This window comes from Gordionus sp. m RMFG-2023, chromosome 1 (genome assembly GCF_954871325.1).
Source record: "Gordionus sp. m RMFG-2023 chromosome 1, tfGorSpeb1-WG-v2, whole genome shotgun sequence".
NCBI lineage: Eukaryota > Metazoa > Nematomorpha > Gordioida > Chordodea > Parachordodidae > Gordionus > Gordionus sp. m RMFG-2023.
Genome location: NC_088775.1, coordinates 66,609,666 through 66,634,376, shown reverse-complemented (window position 1 = coordinate 66,634,376; position 24,711 = coordinate 66,609,666). Strand labels below are relative to the sequence as shown.

General features: G+C 27.3%; 1 protein-coding gene across 4 annotated transcripts; it reads left to right on the top strand.

Annotated features, from left to right (window-relative positions):
- Positions 1–261: 261 nt before the first annotated feature.
- LOC135922810 (rho guanine nucleotide exchange factor 7-like) lies at positions 262–24,317 on the top strand. Of its 4 annotated transcripts, none has more exons than XM_065457287.1 (15): positions 262–358; positions 399–585; positions 640–692; positions 732–922; positions 6,893–7,211; positions 8,114–8,173; positions 8,353–8,433; positions 13,697–13,873; positions 13,982–14,066; positions 15,695–16,297; positions 16,569–16,790; positions 19,534–19,611; positions 23,537–23,615; positions 23,827–23,890; positions 23,957–24,317. In XM_065457287.1, the coding sequence occupies exons 1-15, from the start codon at positions 278–280 to the stop codon at positions 24,074–24,076; spliced, it is 2,400 nt and encodes a 799-aa protein (XP_065313359.1). In that variant the 5' UTR covers positions 262–277; the 3' UTR covers positions 24,077–24,317. The 4 variants fall into 4 exon arrangements, with proteins under 4 accessions (XP_065313359.1, XP_065313361.1, XP_065313362.1 ...); XM_065457289.1 differs by having other exon boundaries at positions 23,827–23,911; XM_065457290.1 differs by having other exon boundaries at positions 19,552–19,611; positions 23,827–23,911; positions 23,957–24,315.
- Positions 24,318–24,711: the final 394 nt, after the last annotated feature.

Here is a 24,711-nt window from a genome sequence, read left to right as displayed (position 1 = left end):
GTACTGAGAATTCTCCTTCCTCTTCTTTTCTAACGTTCATATTATTTTTTCTCCTTTTCATATAAGGATATAATAAGAATAATTTTAAAGTTGTATAGATACCTTTTTTTAAAAAAAATAAAAATATGCTTATCGCAACTACTATGAATGCTATGTCGCTTACGACACATCAGCTCCTCTGTCGTTTAATGTCGTGTTGTGTTTGTCGTGTCGCTGCCGCTCTCTACTGTGAATGCTCCCTTATTTCATACATTCCTTTAAAACATATGTAACTAATATGGTAATAAACAAGGATTTTACAAAAAATATTATTAGAGCTAAAGCTTTGTATAGTTTTAAAGGAAAAAATAATGACGAAGTTTATAAAATGATATTTCTCTTATAGTTTCATGATATAGTTAAGCTTTCTTAAAGGGGATATCATCACTATTACTCAAGCTCCTACTCTAGTATGTGATAAAGAAATAAATATTTATGAAAGTGATCCAAAAGATTGGTGGGAAGGCTCTTTGTCCTCAAAAATTGGTTGGTTTCCATGTAATTATGTTGAGATAATAGATAATGATGAATCAATTAATAATTTGGGTATTGAATATTTGCAGATAAAATAATATTATCTTAAAAAATTTAATAAACTAGATATATATATTCACATTAAGCCAAGTCAAACAAATATTTCTTTTCACTCAATGGTAGAATAATAGATGCATATAATGTTACAAATATTTAAGGTCATTCAAAATGCTGTAGATCATGAGACTAACCACGTGAATGACATTCACGAGTTGCTAAGAAAATATTTGCGACCATTACATGGTGCAAAAATTATGACTATACTGGAATATTATTGTATCCTTTCAAACCTAGAACATATTGCAATATTTCATTCAAAGCTTTTAAATTTACTGAAATATGTCACAGAGTAAGCATAAAATCTTTTTAAACCTATTGTAAAATTTATGTTTTAATAAAAAATTTACATATTGACTTTAAAGGGTATAAAGATGGTAAAAATTATCTAGTGTAAAATTTCTTATATGTTTACAATTTATTTTTAAAGAAATATTGTTACTAATAGCATTACCTTTTTTGGGAAACACCATTCATTACTTGTTTTAAAAGATAACAAGTAAGATGTTTATCTATTTTGTGATCACTAAGTGCTCTTGTTTTATCTGATCAAAATTTTGAAAATTAATTTATGTTAAAATTAAAAAAATTATTATAAAAAAACTTATCTATAATATATTCATTTTATGTAATTTTATTTTTATTATCTATGGGAAAAAAAATTGATAAAAAGAAGTATTTTTTTTTGAATAGAAAGTATTGTGGTCCCTTTTTCACAAGGTAACAATATATTTCTAATAACTAGCAGAGGTTGCAAATGGAAAAATTTTCAAGCCCTTCCAACCCTGGTAGGAATTTTTAATGCCCTGCCCAGTTTCCAATTTTTACTAAGGTTACCAGGCCCTGTTTATAATTTCTTTTAAATACAAGGCCTAAACCAAAATATATGTTGTTGAACACCAAAAAAGCAACAATTTATGTAATAGAATCAATTAACCTCAAAAAGCAATTAATAATATTATAAATTGTATTCAAGTATAGTGTTAATTGTCTATGTTAATTAATTGATGTATTTAGATTGATTTGTAAAAAGTTGAACTAAAAAATATAATAAAAAAGATAAAATATAATAAATTGTAAATATCTCATTGGCGCAGTTTCAAATGGAAAAATTTAATAGAATGGAGTGCGATAAAGGCAATTAATAATATGATAAATTGTATTCAAATATATTGTTAATTGTCTATGCTAATTAATTGATGTATTTAGATTGATTTGTAAAAAGTTGAACTAAAAAATGCAATAAAATAGTTAAAATATAATAAATTGTAAATATGTCATTGGCGCAGTTTCAAATGGAAAAATTTAATAGAATGGAGTGCGATATGGAAGTTTATAATCAAAAATGGAATTCATTTTTAAAATAGCCAAAATATAAGGCAAAAAATCATTTTTATTAGCAAATATTGGACTAGAGGTTTATTCAAAATTATTTACTTTATGTTTGCCAAAGACATTAGATAAAATATCATATGATGAAATATCGAAGAAAACAAATTCTATGCTAGAGAGATATTATTTTTTTACAGAACAAGAAAAAGGAGAAACAATTACAGAATATATAAATAAATAAGATAAAACATGTGATTTTAAAGATATGTATAATACAGTATTGCGAGATAAACTAGTGTTGGGAATTACTAATGAAAAAATATTAATGAAATTAATCAACACACCGGACTTGACATGGGAAAAGGCTGTACAAATCGCTACTTCAATGGATACAACAGAAATGATTTCATATGAAAAATTATCTGCAGGAAAGGAGATAAATAAAATATCAACAATAACAAGGGAACAGTATAATAAGTATAAACCAGTTTCAAAAATTATTTGTTATTGTTGTGGATTAGAAAACCATTTAAAAACAAATTGCCTAAATTTAGATACTATTTGTCGTAACTGTGGAATAAAAAGACATCTGCAGAAAGTATGCAGTAGGAATCGTGGTAAAAAAGAATATATTCGAACGATAGATATCGCAGATAAGGAGCAAGAAAGTTTTGAGGATTGGGATTCTCCAGAGGAGTCGCGAAAAAAATTTGAGGTGAAATTATTGATAGATAAAATATATATTAATTTTTTAATTGACACAGGATCGGCAGTCTCCTTTTTCAATATAGAAGACGTTGATGTTACCAAATAAAAAAAAACGGATATGATTTTAAATTCTTATAATAATATAATGATCGATATTATAGGCAAATGTGTATTACCCATTAATTATAAGAATAAAATTATATATCATGAATTTATAATTGTAAACAATGGTATTAATTTGATTGGTAGAAATTTAATAAACAGATTAAAGTTAATAATAATAAATCAATAATACAATGAATGAGGTTTGGGAGGATATTGAAAAATAATTTTCATCATTATTTACTAAGAAATAGGTTTACTAAAAAAGTTTAAAGCGAGCTTATCGGTAAAACCCAACCCCAATTTTCAATGTTTCAATGTAGACCGATACCATATGCGTGGAAGACAAAACTAGAAACGGAATTATAAAGACTGGAATCCATGGGAGTTTTAAAAAAGCTAAAATACTCGAATATCGCTTCACCGATCCCTGGAAAAAGATGGATCCTTACGAATTTGCGGTGATTTCCGACAGACGGGTAATGCATATATTTTGATTAATAATTATCCTATACCTAGAATTAATGAATTATTAGCCACATTAGGTAATGGATCAAAATATAAGGTATTAGATCTATCAGAAGCTTATTTTCAAATAGTGCTAGATGAGGAGGCAAAAAAGCTGTTAGTGATCAACACACCAAGTGGATTGTATCGCTTCACACGACTTCCGTTTGGGGTAATCTCAGCGCCAACCATTTTCAACAAGCAATGGATTCGTTATTAAAAGGACTACCTGGGGTAGCGGTGTATTTGGACAATTATTACTGAGGAATCAATTGAGATTCATAAAAAAATTTGATAAATATATTAAAGACGCTTGAAATAAAAGGTATGAAATTAAATCTAAAAGATGTAATTTTTTTAAAGAAAAGATTGAAATCTTAGGTCATGCCATTAGCTAAGAGGGAATCACAACAACAAATAAGAATGCCAATGCAATTTTAGACGCACCGTTACCAAAAAACGTTAAAGAATTATAAGTTTTTATCGGTATAATTAATTATTATCAAAAATTTATAATAATTTTTCGACATTGACGCTCCGTTATATAGGCTTTTAAGGAAAAATGTGCCATGGAAATGGACAGAGAATGAAACAAAAGTAATTAATAAATTTAAAAAATTAATATCAAAAGCACCAATTTTAACACATTATAATCCGGAAAAACCGATAATTCTTGCTGCTGATGCGTCCCAACATGGAATAGGAGTATTTCTATCTCATATCATTAACAATGAGGATAAACCAATTGGATTCGCGTCTCGAACATAAAATGCTGCCGAACGGAATTAGTCAGATAGAGCACGAGGCTTTAACCATTATATTTGGAATTAAATTTAAAATATTTAATTGGTAACATTTTACTATAATCACTGATCATAAACCACTTATATCGTTACTTAATTCACTAAAAGAATAACAGATATGTATCAAGATTAATATGATGATCATTACTACTAGCAAATTATGATTATGAATTGCAACTTCGAGGGACGAAAAAAATAGTAATGTCCCCAATTGAGGGTAAACCATCTGCTTGGGAATAGTTAGATATTAATTTAATAGTATCGGATATTCCACAATTTATTTCAGCCTTAGATATAAAATCACACACAAGAAATGACCCGATATTATCAAATGTATCACGGTACTTTGCAAGTGGGTGGCAGAAGATAATAGAGGAAAATTTAAAACCGTTTTTCCAGCGCCGAAATGAACTCACGATGGAGGCAGGGTGTATATTATGGGAATTAAGAACCATAATTCCAAAAAAAATACAAGTAAATATTTTATCTTTTTTACATATGGGGCATGAGGGTTATACTAAAACAAAATTATTGGCCCAAGAAAACGTTTGGTGGCCGAATATTAACGAAGACATCGAAATACATGGTATTGTGAATTATGTCAAACAAATAACCCTGGCGGTAAAACGATTATAGGGAAATGTCCCTCTGCAAATGAACCATGGGAATTCATTTAGATTTTGCCGGATCAATTAACGGAGATTTATATCTAGTAATAATAGATAGTTTTAGTAAATGGCCTGAAATACAAAAACTGTCGACAAATACTTTTACAGAAGTAAGAAAGATATTGTTAAGACTTTTTGCTATTTTCGGTTACCCCAATACGAGTGTTACGGATAATGGGCCCCCATTTCAAAGTAGAGAATTCAGTTTATTTTGCAAACAATTATCAATTAGAAATGTATATAGTGCCCCGTACTACCCTAGAACCAACGGAGAAGCGGAGCGGTTAATATAAACTTTAAAAATTTTTTAAAAAACATATGATTATAATAAAATACAAGATTATCTGTTTAATTATCAAAATACGCCACAAATAACCACAAAACAATCACCAAGTTCAATTATGCTTAAATTTCAACCCATAGGACCCCTAAAATTAATAAAATTAATTTATCCTCATCCATACATACCCCAGTTACCAGGTTTTTTTTAATATAAATGAGAAAATATATTCAAAAGATTTTAAAAATGATATTGGGATACCAGGTATCATCGTTAAAAGAACAGGACCAATGACATTTTTAGCTAAGACTCAATTAGGGTTATAGAGAATACATATTAATTAGTTAAAACATAGGTTCGAAGATTACGATTTTAAAAATAGAGAGAAAGGAAAATAAGTATACACGATGCAAACTATACCAAGAATGGATGAAAGTGATCATATACAAGACTATAATTCCAAAAACATTGATCCTAGGCACGACTCGATGACTAAAGACATTGATCCGATACAAGACTCAATAACCAAAAATATTAGCATAAATGATAAGATGGAAATCGACAGTACAGATCAACCCGTGGTAGAGAACGAAAGTACAGGTAGCCGTTATTCAAAAAGGATAAGAAAACAATTTATGCAATGTAAATTCGAGAGAAAGGAGAGAATAGATGTAATACAATCAATTAACCTCAAAAGGCAATTAATAATATGATAAATTGTATTCAAATATATTGTTAATTGTGTATGTTAATTAATTGATGTATTTAGATTGATTTGTAAAAAGTATATAAACTGAACTAAAAAATATACTAAAAAAGTTAAAATATAATAAATTGTAAATATGTCAATTTATAATCTTGGGGAGTAATTACTTCTATGAAATATCAGAATTCATCATATATATATTGATAACAATTTTTGCTTAACCTGGCCTGGTCCATTTATTTTTTTTTGGTTTGGCCCAAAAAGAGGTTACCCGATGTGTCAGGTATTGCAGATCTTTTGTTACTGGTGTGCAATTTTGAAATAAATATACTAAATACTTATTTGTAACTCAACCTTATTTTATATATTTGAATTTAAAAAACAGGATTAAAAAATTTAATTAATAATTTATAAAATATTTTAAAATATAATATATTAAAGAGTATATATTACAATAAAATAGCGTGAAGAAAAAATAATAAATCATAAATATTTTTATATGCACAGTGGGATAGCAGATGTCTTGTCCCATTTTAATTTTTATAATATCTTATGAAATAAAAATAACATTATAACGAAATTATATGAGATTTTTGCTATAAATTTTCATTATTTTCAATAAAAAAATTTACCTAATCGGATTTTGGACATAAATTTCTGTGCGTGAAGGGGTTGGCAAGATATGGCGAAATGTCAAATCTTTTTCTTTTTTTTAAAATTGTATTAAACGATTTATTTAAAAAATTTTTTTTTGGCCTAAATGAAACGAATGCCATTTTAACATTATGTGCGCAAAATGAATTATCGACCTGGGTTCAGAATATGGCCATCTTTTCCTTTGACTATTTTAGTAGTAAAGTATTAATTTTTTTAAAAATATTAAAATTTGCATATTTTTTTCATTAAATCGAACAAGAAACAAAATTTGGCGGCCCTCGCTCATGCCGACTGTGAGTCTGTTTCGGGTAAATAGTAAAATAGCTTAAGTTACCATTTTGTTTTTTTTTCTCAAATTATTTTAATTGAATAATTTTGTCCAATCGTTCTTGATAATATGGTAATTTAAAGAATCAATAATATTTTAATTGGTATGTTTTTCTATATTTTATATTCTTCTAATACTATGATGATTCTCATATAATTTCTTTCTCGAAAGGTCCAAAATTGAGCATCAACGAATAGGAGGATTATTTCTCAAAACATATCCACAAATTTCTTCGCTCATCAAAAAATACTGTTCAAATCATCCTTCTGCTATGAGAATAGTGATAGACGTTAAAAGGGATGGCATCCAAACCTATTTAAATACCTTGAATAATCTTCAAAATGTCAGTCAACCGAGTACCAAAAATGTTAATATCAAGAAAATCAGCGAGGTGGAACATTGGAAAAAGCTATGTGCTGGTTTAAGCCTTCCTTTTAGGCACTTGGAAAGATACCCGACCTTTTTAAGAGAATTGTACCGTTTATTACCCGTATTACCTATTCATTTTATACACATATTATTATACCTACAGGGCCGTAGCCAGTAATATTTTTTAGACTATTATTATGTCAAGATTACTTCGCCACAAATTCCTAAATCGAGTGTTTAATATCAGAGGTGCACCGATATCATGTTTTGGCCGATACCTATACTGCCGGGTACAGACCGATACCAAGCACCGATACTTATATATTGAAAATACAGAAAGCACGTCACAATTGCTTTATGATTTTAACTTTAATTCATCAATTTTTTTATTTTAAATATATAAAATTTTATTAAAATTAATTTTTGAAATTTAAAATCGGTAAAATTTTTTTATAAAAATTAGTTTCCGAATATAATCTTGTTTAGATATCTCGGTCCGCCAATAATGAGCGAAATAAATTATGAATTCGGGATTTTCTTTTCGGACAGTGATTGTTCTTTTTTTTTAACTAGACAAAACTAATATAAATATGAGAACGAAAATGTAACAAACAGAATTTTGTATACTAATAATTTTATGTGATAGATTATACAAATATTTAATATATTTTGCAAAAAATATTATCTCAAAATTGTTGTGAAAAGTTATTCAACTAAACAAGATGATTAAATATTTTGTATTGGCAAAAAATAAAAAGTATTTACAGATGCCAACACCGGCCGATATGTGGTATCGATGCATCTTTTAATATATAAGTTGAAGAATATCTAGCATATTTCATGATATTGAATTTAGACAAATTAGATAAAAATAATTTATGTAATATTTGATAATTTTTTAACTTAAGACTAACCTCTAATCTCATGAAGTTGCATAAAATGTATTTTTAAAATTTGCAAAAATCGGCCCTGTGCATTTTTTTATTTACGAATTTATATTTGAGTCAATTTATAATAACATAGGAAAATCACGTAGATCGTGGCGATATTCAAAGAGCTATCGAATTATACTGCGACCTTATGGTAATTTATTTCATAACCTTAAATATCCACATTTTTATTGATTTCATATGTAATTTTATTAAATTATATTTTTAATAGTAAAATCGATATTTTAAAATTTTTGCAGCAATGATGGGGATGTTTTCTTAACTTCTGTTGGGTATTTTATAATCATTTTTTTTAACAAATGCAATATCCAGGTACAACTGCAAGACATTAGGAAGCAAAAGGAATTTGAATTGGAAATCGTTACAAATTCAATTGAAGGCTGGGAGGGAGAAGTTTTTAACGACATTTAATTAACATTTTATGTTTTATTTATTGAATGATTTATAGATAAAAGTTAAAATTAACTAGCCATATTTGATTTGTGACACTAAAGATATTTATAAAGGTGTTTCATTATATCCATCAATATCCAAAAGTGAATTAAATTATATCTAGATAAATAAGTAATCTGTTTTGGGTAAAGTTGTACAGTTAAATAAAATATAATTGTTACTAGGCTTAGGAAACAAAAACTATAAAATGTGAGCTACAATAATATTCTAAATTATGTATCCAAACAGTGACGTATTTAGGGTTTTCTTATGGGGGGGGGAGAATTTTTTTGGGGCTTCACCCCCAAACCCCCCTTACATGGCCTTCGGCCAGCTTTTCCCCTGTCTTCTGCCATGTCTTATGTTTTAGCTATTCTTTTAAATTATTTATAATTTAATAATGATAATATTTCTATTTTTAACTATTATTTACTAATTCGTGCTTATGGATATTACAAGCCTATTTTTTATTATTTTAAGTTAGGTATATTATATTTAATAAAGTTTTTTTAAATGTATAGTTGAAATAATAATGTCATTTTTTTTATTAAATTTGCTTTAAAAACTAGCCTCAGCTTAAATTCTCATACAATATAAGTAGAATATAATTTTTTTATTGAAAATACTAATAGTAGTGTGTATAAAATATTGACTAGAAAATAATTTAAAAAACAAGTTTTTTTTTAACTTCTTATCAAATACAATATTATACAAAAATTTTTATTAAGTACTATAATTATAATGTGATTTTTAATTTTCGTGGGAATGTTGCCAATTCATCAAGAATTTCGTTTGTCGTTGGAACCAAATCTCTGTGGATATTTAACAGAGCTAACCCATTTAGCCGAGATTCGGAAGTAGTACTTCGTAAATATGTTTTCAACCTTCTCAAGTTGGAAAAAGTCCTTTCATTCGTACATGTTCTAATAGGCAAACATGCAAGAATATAAAACAACTTCAAAATATTAGGAAATTGAGCCATGGTTTCTTTACACCGATTGAGCGCATCAATAGCATGCTCAGGTAAAATAGCTAAACTTAAATATTTATACCACAATTCGAATTCACTGATTAAATTTATTTCAGTATAAATATCATAGGAATAAAATTTTACCAATAGTGGCATTAGAAAACGAAGAAGGATCTTTGGGTAATAAAACTTGAAGATTGCTAAAGACTTGTTTTTTTTATCTAAAAACCGTACTTTTATTTGCGATAAAGAGGTATCTAAGAATGGGATGATGATGGATATTTTATAATATTCTTCAGTTGAGCCAATATTTATTTTACATTTCAATAATTGCTTAGGTGCTAGATTAGGTTTAATTAGTGTTCTATCATAAAATTTAGCCTTCGATTCAACGTCTAGATAAATATTATGGAAATATTCATCTGCATTCATTCTTATTGTATCTACCTATTCATATATATTTTCCGCCAATCACTAACCTGAATCAAATCTAAATTTGGTTTTTGTAAATTTCTACAAAGTAGTGAGCTATAGGAAAATAATTTATTGATGCAACTACCAACAATGATAAACTCTAAATGATCAATTGAATTCAATAATGATATCGCTTCTGACGACACATTACTTTTTTTCATGGTCAGCCTTATTTAACTTTTGTATTTCTATTTCTTCTGTTCTACAAAATGGAAGTAAAAATGAAAAATGTTTAAAAAATTATAGATATTTATTAATAATTAAAATATTATTAAAAATACTTATTAATTCTAACTCACTAATAATTTTGAATTTAATAAAATAATTATATACAATAATAAAATAAATTACCGTTTGATTTCAATCTCTTTGACTAAAAATTTTTCCATTTTATTAATATTTTTAAATAATATTAATGTACTCACAAGGAAAGGAAATTATAATAAAATTTATTTATAAAAAATAAGTTTTATGTTGGAAAATTGATATTCAAATATTTGTAAAATTTTGATTGGGGGGAGGGGGGGGGGTAAATTTTTATGCTATTCATGAATATTTATAAGATATAGGATTTAACTTTTTTAAAATGATTTTTAAAATTTAAAAAATTGGGTTTTTTGGGAATATTCACTTTCAATAAATTCCCAGTAAATATTCCCGACTTAACATCCCTAGCTCATACCTAATTTTTTAAAATAAATTTGGATGGGGCTCAGGATTACTTTTTTTAAATCCTGCCTAACTCAGGCTTGAAAAATCTAAAAAATGAAATAGAAAATATTATTTTATTTTCTCTTAATTTAAAAAGTCAAAATCAGAGCTATATATTTTTTTAAAATCATAACATATAGGGGGGGAGGGGGCAAAAAAACTCATTGAGATCTGAGGAAACTGCCTCGGAACACGACGATTTGAGTTGATTGTGACATTTTAAAAGAGGATCAATGATCACTATTAATTTGAGAATTTTTTTTACCTAAAATCATAAAAAAATAATAGCCTAGGGGTCCTAGGGACCCATTGGTAGAAATAATTATTGGGATAAAGTGAAAATCAGAAAAATTATGGTGCTCTCATTTTTGACCTTTCAGTTGTAATCAATATTTGGGTTAGAGGATATTATAAAATATAATTAGAACATGACTGGGTTAGTGACAAAACAATTGGTGATTTTTATTTAATTTTAATGTATAAGAGTGTGTGTAATGGTAATAGGAAAAAAAACCCCTGGAAAATTCCAATTCAAAAAAAAGAAAATCGCTATTTTTAAAAAAATTTTCTTAAATTTTTTTCTTAATTTATATTATTCTTCCCTTTTTTGCTTTAAGTCATTTTAAATCTTTATTTTTCTGATCTTTTCTCAATTTTTTTCTTCTCAATTTTCACTTAATTTTTTTAGTATAACCTAGCAATAATTAATTTTGATAAATAAATTTATAAGTGAGTTCTCATGGCAGAATTAGTAATGTTTATCAGAATTGAAAACGTTATAATTCCTGGTATTTAGACAATTGGAAATTAATAATTTGTATTATCTTTATATGGTATATAAAGACAAAATTTTTTTTTATTGTATTTTAATTTGATAATTTACTAATATAATATTTAAGTCATAAAATTTATATTTTATTAAAAAAAATTAATGGATCTAATTAGTCCTGGAAAAATCATATTTAAAGGTTATTCTTATACCATCCATAAAAAATGCTTAAACAAGTTAAGATGGCGCTGCTCAAAATATTCATCTTTTAAATTCCGAGCAATACTTTCATCAACACTCGAAAATCAAAATTCGATAGTTGAAACAGCTCATAATCATCCATCAAATTTTGATGGACTAGTAGTAATGAAATCTGTTGCAAACATGCGATGTGCAGACACTTTAGAAAAACCTCTTTAAATTTATGCAGAGGAAGTTGTAAAATTAATTCAAAGTGTTCAGTCACACATGATACCCGAAGATTCAATCAAAAGAACTCTAAGGAATCATAAGGCAAAGAGCAATCTTTCAAATCTTGAGAATTTGGAAGACTTAGTTATTGAAGGTATTAGTATAAATAAAATTAATTATATTTTCATAAAAATTTAAATATTATAGGTGATTGGGCGAATTGTGGTTCCCAGAACGAAAATTATTTGATAATGGCCCACTTGCTGAAGAACGTATTACCATGTTTGCAACGGATGAATCCTTGAATTTAATATCAAATACAACAGCATGGTATATGGATGGAAATTTTGACATGTCCCCCAAAAATTTTCTACAATTATATATCATTAGAGTATCAATAAACAATATTTTTATCACCGCTGTTTATTGTGTACTCCAAAAAAAAACACAAAATACTTATGAAAAAATATTCGAAATATTAATGTCTAAATATCAAGAAAGGGATTTATTTCCTGATCCATTACATATATACATGGATTTCGAAAAGTTTGCTATGAGCGCGGTTAAAATTGTCATTGGTATGATTATTAATATGTTAAATTATTTATATTTATTTTTCCAATTAGGAGATCATATCATAATCAGTAGATGCTTTTACCATTTGTGTCAAAGTACCTATAGGAAAATACAAAAGCTAGGTCTGGAAAGCCAATACAGAACCGATGAAGCCCTAAGCTTCTTTTGTTGCATGATGGACGGCCTGCTTTTGTTCCTTTATGTGATATGGACAATGCAATGGCATTGCTGAGATAAGTTACTCCTACCAATGGTAAAGATATTCTTGAATATTTCGATAAAAATTACATCAATGGAGTATCAAGAAGCAATTCTCAATCCCAGACACGTCGAATTGGGCCTCGATTTCCTCCAGAAACTTGGAACATGAATGAGAGCACTTTATCCGACGAAGAACGCACAAATAATCAATGCGAAGTTTGGAATCATCATTTTTCTAATCTGGTTGGGAACAAACACCCATCAATCTGGGTATTGATTGAAAAAATGAAATGCGAGGTGGCTACTGATGAAACCAAACTTGAACGATGGCGTGTAGGTAGTTGCACACCGAAAACAAAATCGCAGAGTTACAATACACAGATTCGGTTAAAGAAACTTTGCGAGGAATACCGTGATGGGGTGCGAAGTCTTCCTGATTTTATGAGGGCGTTCCTTCAATATTCGATGTCAACCGATATAATTATCATTCGAAATTATTAAATTTGTATATACATAATAATGATTTTTCAATAAAATAAACAGATCTTATTGCAAATATTTTGGTATTTTTTTGTCCCAGTACCAATTTGAACAATTTTTTATGGAGGGTATATGAGTTATCTTTAAGTAATGAATTGGGGCATATAAAAAATTTATTATTAAATTGTATTTCTATAATATTTTTTTCTAAAATACTAGGGTTTTTTTTCCGGAGGTTTTGGTTTTTTCCTGAGGTTTTTTTTCCGGGATTCGTGTGTAATAATTTTTCAATTAAAGTGTCGGGCTGCCTTAGCAGTCCAAATTTGGGGTCGGGCCAGGTTAGGCTTAAAAAATAAAGTTAGAAAATTAAATTTCCAATTTCCTAATTTGACTATAGCAAAAAAATTATCTCCCAACTCCTTACATGTTTTGTGATGAAATGCACCTCATTTACTTATAGTATAACTCAAGAAATAATTAAGCTTTAGAAATGATTAAATTTGATTATATAATATTATCTAATTAATATGAATACCGTAAAAATAAATCAGTAATGCTCAAAACCGGAAATGATTTTAAAATAAAAAACACATTATATATTTAATTTAAAAAAATATTTATATTTTTCCAAGAACATCAAAGCGCTAGGTCATATCGTTTCCATCACTACGGCAAGTATAATTTCGAGAAGTTCTGAAAATCTGAATTGTGATGGATTCAATCAAAAAGACGAAAAATATTTTGTTTTATTTCCTGAAACCTTATTGATAATATCCCCCAACTTTACCTTAAATGGCTTCTTATACGAGGTATGTTTCAATTACATTCAATTATATATGAAATCCATATTATTCTAAGATATTAATAACTTATAGCCTTGCGGATAGCTATTATATTATAAGTATTTTTTTAAATAGGGAAAAATTCCTATAGCAGGATTGAAAACCGAAAGCATAAAAGTATCTGAAAATTTTAATGAGGATACAACTATTATTATTACAGGTATAATATATTTTTATTTAGAGTCCTGCACAAGTCGCATTCGGCGTATAATTCTTATTTTAAATAGCGGACCTGACCAGGACTTCTTTTATAATAAAGTTTACCCAAAAAACTAGAATGTTATATAGCTTACCAACAAGGTCCAATCCCAAGGACTTTGTTAGTTAAGTAGAAATATTGAAAACTTATAATCGATTTTCATTTTTAAAATTTAATTTATATAAAATAGCCATTATTGATTGAAATAATATTATATCTATAAATAAAATGTATTATAATATTTGACCATAAAGATCGAACCGTTATACCTAAATACACCTTTATAATTTTTTTAACTATAATTAACCTTTATACCAAATCGCTTGAACTGAACATATTATATTTTCTGAATCGCTTTCCCGTTTGTTTTATATATAAAAATGTAATTAAAACCATTTATTTGATAAATTACACTTTTCCTGAGGAATTTTTATTATTTTTTCATACGCTAGTTTTTTAAATTTTGCAGCTAATAAATATCCTTTCACATCACTTTCATTTTTATAACATAAATAAGCGATATTTTTATTTTAAAACATTTTGATTTTTTGTTGCTTGATTACATTTAAATTCAAAATATATATAATAGTAAAACTTTTTATGATAAAATAATGTTCACAATATAGTTATTTTTAAAAAAATTAAATTTACACTGGTTGACTAAAATAAATTACTATTACAAAATCTTATTTAATTATATAAAAAATATCAAAATTATTTATATATTTTTTTTTATGTAATATCATGTAATTAATTATAATATACCTAATTCTTGATTTTTTCTATTTTGCTAGTATGGTGATTCATTTTTTTGCTTTTTAAATGGAGAAGATGATAGGATTTAATAAATAAATTTTTAAATTTTAGTTTTTTTTTGGAATATGTAATTTATCCAAGTTGCAGAGCGGCGACTCGTAAAATTTTCTGTGCAGGATGTAATTTTTAAAGAAATATTGTAAAATATTAATGGGCCAATATTATCTGTTTTATAAAATATTTCAATCGAGCCCCACTGCCTGAAGTCAGCCTCTATGCCAAATTGCGTATCTAATTTATTCGAGAAAAATTTGACATAAATATTACAAATATTCTAAAACTCCCAAAAATATGACTTTAAAACCATAACAGAATCAGAACCTTTTTTAATGTATGCACCTGAACTACAACCTTTATAATTTTATGTCACTAAACTGTAACCGTAACTTTTATAGAGAACAGTTCGGATTCCTGTTTAGACACATAAATATAGAAATGCTGATGATAAATTTTCTTTTAAAATTTTGATTGGTATAACAATTTTAGATTTTCTATCTATTTTATACCTACAAGATAGTACAAATCTGCTATTTATTTTAAGAAATTTTGGGTTCGGCTCTATATGTGATTTCCATTTCATTCCTAGCTGATACTGATATTATTTACCCATACCAAATCTATCAAATATTGTAGGCCTTTTTTTATATTTATTTTTTTTAACAATAATTTTATTGAAAATATTAAGTAAAAGATATTGGTCGGAATATTTTTATAAATTAAACAATTTAGCGTTGAATTTTTTTAGGCAACATTAATAATTCTATTAAACCCAGGAATTTTGATTGATCCTATCATAGCCCAATGCAATAATATTAAAGAAAAAGATAGGTTTATTGAAAATATGAGCCTACTTCAAGCCAAAAATGTCTCCAAAATGTTTGACGCGTCAGTTATCAATCAAAAAAACATTGAAAACTTGGTTCCTAAAAATAATGATGATGAAGGTAGAATCGAAAGGCTGACTTATATAAAATCCGGTAATATCACTCTAAAAGAAATCAACAAGCCTAAACAATCAAGTTACGTTGCTCTTTCTGATTCAATTCAGAGCGATTCAAAAACAATTACTACTAAATATCATGACAATACCGCAAACGTGAGTTCTTCCCTCAATGAAATAAGCCATCAAGGACCACCACCGATCAATATAAGTCGTAAAAAATTAGTACCTTCTCTCGGGAATGTAATGAAACCGGAAGAAATAGCTTCTAACAAATCTCACACTCAAATTCAGTTTTCAAGCCCTGGAGGAATGAAGGATAAAGAGGACATTTACGAAACATTTTACATGTCATCCTCCTCTCTCACCAATACCACACTATCCCCATCTCCGTCTTTCGCCATCAAAGATGTTGCTAACGAATCTACCAAATATAGTTTTATTTTTTATTTTTACCCCCCCCCCCCCTCCTGTTTTTTTATTATTTAATTAAGTTTGATTATTTCAAATAACATAGATTTCACAAAATGTCAAAAATGGATTAATTTGCATTCACATATTTTTCCCTATGAGAAATTTTAGAGAAGAGGATTTTTGATATTTTTTAATACTTAAAAAATAAATATTTTATAATTATAAATAAAGAATATTTTTTAGCTGTATATAAATATATTTACATTTTTAAAATATCTTCATTCCTTGAACAGATATTTTATCCGTACCTAATGGTAAATGTTTCACTAGCCGCCATAATAACTTTGTAATTAGTAACGACATTTTAGACAGCAGTATTTACGAAAAATCAATTTCAATATCGGAACCCAAAGTTTTCTACAACCAAAAAGTATATAACCTTTCTATGATCAGCCCTTTATCACCACTTAGACCCAAATTGATGGAGGTATTCCCTGTTCAGAGATCCAATATAGGTTTTTAAGCAAATATTAATGGATTATATTTTATTTGCAATTTAATATTATATATATATTAGAGACCTGCAGATGTCCCAATGCCTCTCCCTGATTTGAAAAAGAAAGGCTGTAGTGTATAAAATTTTTTAGACAAAATGTTTTTGAAATGATATAGTGAAATTTAAATAAAGATGATGCAACAATTTTTAAATATATTTTATTTTATTTTATCTCATCTTAATTTATATATCTATAACATATATAAAAAGCGTGATTTAAAATTTTCGGCCCGGATTTACATTATAAAAAAAAATTCGGCCCTGCAAAATTTTTTTTGAGCCCGACCCGGGTTTATTTAAAAAAATTTACTGAGGCCTCTGATATATATATATATATATTGGTCCCCCTACCATTTAGAGCAATTACAAAAGTGTAATTACGACATCCTTGAATCGAATGAAACCTACGGACACAACTGATATAGATTTGTCTTCTTTCATATTATTTGGGGGAGGGAGGGGGGATATTTTTTTTTGTCGTACGTATAGTCATTAGTTTATTTAAAAGTTATTTTATTTTATGTTGAGTCATTAAGCAAAATTAATATTTCTTATATTTTTTAATAGTATTATTTTAAAAGAATTATTTTTTTGCGATTAGGATATAAAAATCATAACAAAAAAAAGTTGACTTAGAGGTCTGCATTGGGCTAGTTTTTGGTGCATAAGCCTTCCCATCCAAAGTTTTGAAAAAATTTAACCCGCCCAGCCCGCCTATTAGTTTAAATTTTTTTACCCACCCACCCATTATTTATAAAAATTTTTTAACCCAATCCCGCTATTATAAAATTTTAATTTATGGCCATTCTTTTAATTTTTTAAGCATCTAATTAAAAAAAAATTCAGCATTACACTTCTACAAAAAGTTTTATAATTTAGGAAATTACTATATTAAGCATAAAAAAATATTCAATTTAAATTATGGATAATTTATTTGATCAAATAAAATATTTATGAAAAAAATTTAAATATAAAATTGATATTATATGTAATTTTAATGCAAAAATAATAATGAATCTACATTTTCTGGATTCAAACACTTTCTTCTTTGTTCTAAAAACCTTCAGCAATGCTAAATCCTCTTTCAGAAGAAGCACTGCTTGCAGGAATTGCCAATATTTTTCTTGCTAATCTTGATAGCTTTGGCAAATCTTTTTCTTGTCGTTTCCACCAAAGTAGTTTTAAATATATATAAAAAAGTTTATTTATTTTAAGAAAAAAGTTTTTATGATACCAAAAAAGGACAATTTTTAATATACAAAAAAGTTCAGAAGAACAATTTTTTATTAATATTTTCATAAATGATTTTTAAATTTAATACAGACCTCTAACTTGACTTATTTTATTTTTGTTTTTCTTCGTTTATTTTTATGTTAATTAGTTGTTGAAAATTTTAATAAACGAAATATAAATATTAATATAGCGCCTCGAACTTGCGTTAAATATTAAAGTGGGGCGTTAAAAAATTAAAGAATTTCTAGTCACAGCGCAATTATAATAGTGGTGGCCAACGAGAAGTGTGTACGGGATAATATATTTTTTTTAAATTGAAAACTAGTTAATAGGAAAAGCTATATATATAGGAATAACGTTGTAAACTAATTAGCAGGAAAAGCGTTGTATATACGGATAAACGTTGATAACTAATTAATAGGAAAAGTGTTATATATGCGGAATAACGTTGTAAACTAATTAGTAGGAAAAACGTTGTATATACGGAATAAAACTAATTAGTAAGAAAACGTTTTATATACGGAATAACGTTGAAAACTAATTAGTAGGAAATGCGTTGTATATTCGGAATAACTTTGAAAAATAATTTAGAAAAAGCATTGATACTGAATAACGTTGAAAACTAATTAGTAGGAAATGCGTTGTATATTCGGAATAACTTTGAAAAATAATTAGTAGGAAAAGCATTGATACTGAATAGCGTTGAAATAGTTAGTTGATGTTATCGAAAGAATTACTCGTTTTATTATTATTATGAATTTATTTTTTTAAAAAAGAATTATATTATATATATTATTTTAAAAGAATTATTTTTTCGCGATTAAGATATTAAAACTTAATAAAAAAGTTAAAATTACTAGACTTATTTTATTTTTGTTTGAAATATATGTTCTTGGTTGATTTTTATTAATAGTTTTTGAGAATTTTAATAAACCAATAATAATTATTAATATTGTGTCTTAAACTTGCATTAAATATTAAAGTGGGAAATAAAAAATTAGAGAATTTTAAACCACAATGCAATCATAAAAATAACAATCATTATTTATTGCATTTCTGAAAGTAACATCCGTCGCTACCATTTAAACGTGTGACAAGGACCATAAATTTCTTGATTTTGGAGTAGTGCTCAATAAATTAATAAAGTGGAAAATATCTTAGACGTACGAAATACGCTTTTGCTCCTCCCTAGCGAAAGCGACATTAATTTTTAAAAGAAAAATATGAAGATTTAAAAGAGATTCTATAAACTTTTGTAATGGAAATAAATCTGTTAATCTTTGAAAACTAGGATTATATATTCTTTTTACCTTGTAATATTTTGGGAACGAAATATTTCGCCTTTTTTTAAAAAAAAAATTTCTTGTTAAATGTGGATAACTGCTAAAGTCACAATTTATTTTCTGTTGAGATTTCATAAAGTTTTAATTTATCTAAATTGATATTTTAATTTCTAAAACTTTTTATAGTTTATTTTAAATCTATAGAAAATCTTGAGGACGCACAGCTTTTAAAGATTGTTGAAACCTTAAATTCAGATATCGAAAGTAATATTTTATCCTTTTTTTTAATAATTTTTATTTGACATTTTTTAAAAAAAAACATGTAAACTTTTCTTCTTAATTTTTTTGGCTAGATTGTCCCAGATCTATTTAAACCTGATACGGATCAAATAGTGCATTATTACTATTATTACCAATAATAAAATCCACTATTCGTATTCTTAATAAAATTATTCGAATAATTCTTTTTTATAGAAAAATAAAATATATTAATAATATTAAGCTACAAATATATTAAAATATTAAATAATTTAAAAATTTAATTCATTACACATAAATTATATCAATAATAATTTTAATTAAAAATTTTTTTAAAAACTATATTAGATATTGCCTTGTAAAATTTTAATTTCTATTATTTTATTCTTAGGAATTAAATTTATTCAAATAACATTAATTAAATTTTATCTTTATCGTTTAATGGGGACTAAACAGGTTTAACCCAATAAGCAATATTCCCTCTGATTTATTTTTTCCATTTTTAATAGTCCTGGACATCGCTATTTGTAAGACCCATTATTCTCATGTCATCAGTTATCACTTTCACTCACATCGTCGTTTGCCTGTCTCGGGGCCTTGATTCCATTACTTCATCAAAATATATCTCTTCCCCAATAGACCTTCTTTGGAAATGCTCACCACTTCTGTTTATTTATTCCCATCACCATTTCAATCCTTTCTCGCGATTCTTTGCTTTTTTTATTTCTCTCATTTCCGTTCTTTCCAATTTAGCTTCTTATGCCGCTTTCAATACCCATGTTTCGCCGCCGCAGATTATAAAGCTTTCATCAACTTTTCTTTCAACATTAGAGATAATTGTTTATTTGTAAGAATAGACCATTTTTCTAGAAATTCTAACCAGCATTTAGCTTGTCACCTAAATAGCAAAATTTTCCTATTTTTCAAAGTAGTTAAATTGCCGATAGTTAAACCACCCTTATCTACCTTTTATCATGGATCACTTTCATGAATGTTCTCAACTTGCTATTATCAGGCTTCCTCTCTAACAACTACATGCACTCATTTCTGACAGCTAGTGCATTGAATTGAATTTATAGCAACATATTTTCCATGCACTCCACAGAGCCAAATGCCAGTTTCGTCCTTATTTCTAGGTCTTTCTTCTCCAATCATTTTAATCTTTTCTTCTCACTTTTAAACCATTTGCTTTCATAACTGTCTTTCCTATGATTATCTTTGTTGCCAACAGTACAAGATCTTTAGCTCCCCATGAGAATCTTTTACGTTTCTCTCTCATCACCACTTCAATTACTATGATATTTATAATGTACTTAAGACTGGTCTTTGAAGCAGCCCCACCTTTATTTTCTAGCTTTCACTATCCACCATCATGTGTCCTAACAACTATTCGGGTATCCTCGTGTATTTTCATCACTCCCAAAACCAACTAATTCTCTGCACTTGATTTCTCAAGCCTATTTTGCAACCTCACGCAAGACCCTCTCCAACGTCATCAAGTCTTTAAATGCGTAATGTGAATTTTTCTTCGCCTGATACTTTTCTTGTATAAGTCTTACGTTTTGCTACGAAAATCGCATTGATTGTTTCTTTCCCGGATGTAAAGATCATCAATTTTCAATTGATCTCTGATTCTCCAGAAAACTTTCATTCCATATTCCAGTCACCCTACGAGCCACAATCTAGTGCCTCGCTTAATTCCTTAAAAATTAGAATTATTCACTTGCATAAAATAGAATTGCATTGGTATGTCATTCACTCCAATTTCTTTCGCTGTTTTCATCATGTCTGTTATCATTCATGTTAGGACTGCTGCTTTACCTCTCTTCAGCTTCTTCAAAGTTTTCCTAACTTCCTCCTTACTTAAACTTAATCACTTTGAACATATTAATCCTACTCATTTTAATCATCTATTAATTGTTTCTTCAATGCTTCCTTAATCTCTTCACTATCAATAACAAGATTCTCACAGACATTTTTCACACATTGCGCCGTAACTACATCCTGTCTCATCATTTGCTTCGCGATTCGATCGATCTTTCCCTGGTTTCCAACTCATAAGCAGTGGTGTCACTAGGGGAGGGGGCAAATTTTGAAATTTTTATATAGTTGAAAAATATTATTTGTTAGCTAAAGTAGGAAGGCCATGAAAATCTAAAAAAAGGATTTTAAATAAATAATTTTTGAGCTCCCTGAGATTGTAAAGGCTAGTGATATTACTGCTCACGAGCAAATTTCCCTAAAATACGAATAGATTTTCCTCAAAATTCAAGAAAGGTGAGAAATATATTTTTTTTAAATGTGCAAATAAGTATGGTTATTATTAAAATAAACAAAGATAAAATGATAATTATTAATTATGCTTTTTATTGTTATTTAAAAATCGATATTTATTCAATTCTTTACATTTGAAACTATATAAATAAATAATATATTTAATGAGGACTGGAATTCTCCCCCCTTCACCACACTCCTTTTCTTGGAGGCACATCTAGAGAAATTTTTTGATTAAGGTTGTTTCATGAAATAAGAAACGTACAAAATATTCCAAAATTTATATTTTAATGAAAGATATGAATCTAATTTAATCCTACCCCCTCCCCTATTCTCGAAAATTAAGTTAAATTGAGTTCACTTTGCTTACCATTCATTAAGATAGAAGAGGATCAGCGGAAAATTTTGTTTTTTGATGTTATTTGAAGTAGAATGACCTATCACAATTTTTTTATACCGTATTAAAATTCAGGGATTAAGCATGATACTAACAATTTTATCAATACTCCCACATGTGTTTTTTTAGTTCATATATAAGTTTATATATATCCATTAAATTGCTCCATTTTGTTTCTTTGATATATTACAATGACTCCCATATTCAAATTGAATAGATCGGAAATAAAATAGGTTTATTATAACCCTTAAAATACATGAACGCAAACATAAAAAATCCAATTAAATAAATTTTTTCATTTCAGCAATGCTTCTTAAAAAGCAGAATTTTTTACAATTGAATGACTATTATCTTTTTCTTCGTTTAATAACCCCTTTTCCAGGTCTACCAGGGTAGCAGTCGCCTCCTTTAATCCTCTCCATTTTTCGCGATCTTGAGTATTTCCTTCAAAGAGACCTATTCTTTCCATGCCTATCTTCACCACATTCATCCATATTATTTTTAATCATCAATCTATTTTTCACTACTTCCAGTAAATTTCTTGACCTAATCTTTAGATTTCCGTTCTATGTCCAAACTATCTCAACCTATATCTTTATTACATCACCTATCACTGATACTCCAAGCCTTTCATGTAAAACACATTTTTCTAGAACCAGCAAAGTTTTTATCCGTAATACTTAATGAGATCTCTCTGAACTTAGTCCATTAAAATCTGATCTTTACCACGACCACTGGGTCAATGCCCTTATATGCGCTCAGCTTATCACTTAAGTAACATATTTTCCACAAAGTATCTCTATTTCCGATATCTAATCTTACCATATCAGAAATAACTTGCGTTTCACCCATTTTCTACAATCATATAACTTTTCCTTCTCCAGACTTCTCTCCATTGCACCTTCTATTAGCTTAATTTCTAACATGCATATTTGATTTAGCTTCTAGCAACACCTTTGCCACATACGCCGCAAAAGGTATTTTCAAATCTTTTGCACAATCCTTACTTTCATTTCTACTACACTCATTCATAATCCTTTCGCTTTCATTTAAATATTTTATTCTCAAAGATGTTCTATATGTTAACAATACAAAATTATTGCCATATACATCACGAGGGTTTTGATATAAATCTGTTAATAAATTATGAAAAGTGAAGATCGACTGATAATATGATTATTTAAATTAACATTATGATTTTTTTTTTAACTCAAAGCTTGCTACACATTTATAAATTTAATGATTTCATTTTATTTAAAGATTGGGACAAAAATAAATTTGAAGATTATTGGATGAACGGAAATCAGTCCGACACTACATATGCCATAATTAATAAGAAGTTTAATATTTTAATTAATATTTAATGCTTTTATCGAATTACAAAATATTTTTTTTAATATAATAGAAAATTAGTCGGGTTATTTCATTATCTATTATTTCTAATTTTCCATTCATTATACGAAATAAAAATATAAGCACCTCATATTTAAATATAGATGTATTATAAATTTTCAAATATATATTTATTATATTTTTTCTAATAATAATAGTTCCAAAGATTATGACAAACACGTGGTATATCAAATAAATTCAAAAATAGACCGAATGTATCAGGTTTATATTGAACATATTCATGTGAGGATTGGCATAAATTTAATCTCATTTTTTTTAAATGTGTAGCGACTTGAAAACTTAGAATGTAATATGGTTTTATTAAGACAGAGTTTAGAAACTGAAACGTTGGCTAGACTTAAATTACAAATTATAGTGGATGAAAAGTTAACAGATCTAATTAACTGAACGATGAAGAACTTCATTTACATATGACCTACAATAATATATATGTATTTTTTTTCTCATGTGATTGTGACTTAATTTATTTTTTTTAAATGTTTTGATATTTTAAAAAATTTGATACTGATATCGGTGATATATACGTAATTATTTTAATTGATATATAAAACCCAAATTGAATTTGTTATGTTAATTATATTTTATTGACTGTATCATTAATCATTATTAGCGCTGAAGGTTAGTAGATGAAACTAGTTTTTGTTTTGGATGTGAATTTTAACTTTTGAGTTATTCTAATATAATTGTTTAATATTTTTTTAAAAAATATATTTGTATTCCGGAAATTCGGCTAATGACTCTCCGTTGGATGTTATTGGTTTTTATTTTTAGTGATTTTTTATAAAATATCTAACTACATTGGTGAATACTTTATTAGGATAATGGTATACATCCATTTTTTTAGATATAAAAACCCTGAACTATATATATGTCTCACCCTACCCATTTTCCTAAGATATATTCACAAGAAAATTGGTTTGTCCATTCAGACATATAATATAACATATAAAACTATGAACCTTATTTTTTTTCCAGTGCTCATAAATAATATATTTTTTTAAATAAACTTTTAACGCGATGAA

What these genes read in the sequence shown, in the direction of transcription:
- LOC135922810 (XM_065457289.1), top strand. Translation starts at nt 278, where the DNA reads ATGGTAATAAACAAGGATTTTACAAAAAATATTATTAGAGCTAAAGCT. An exon ending in AATTGTACCGTTTATTACCC is followed by an intron (nt 7,212 to 8,113) that starts GTATTACCTATT and finishes ATAATAACATAG; the next exon opens with GAAAATCACGTAGATCGTGG. An exon ending in TTGAAGGCTGGGAGGGAGAA is followed by an intron (nt 8,434 to 13,696) that starts GTTTTTAACGAC and finishes TATTTTTCCAAG; the next exon opens with AACATCAAAGCGCTAGGTCA.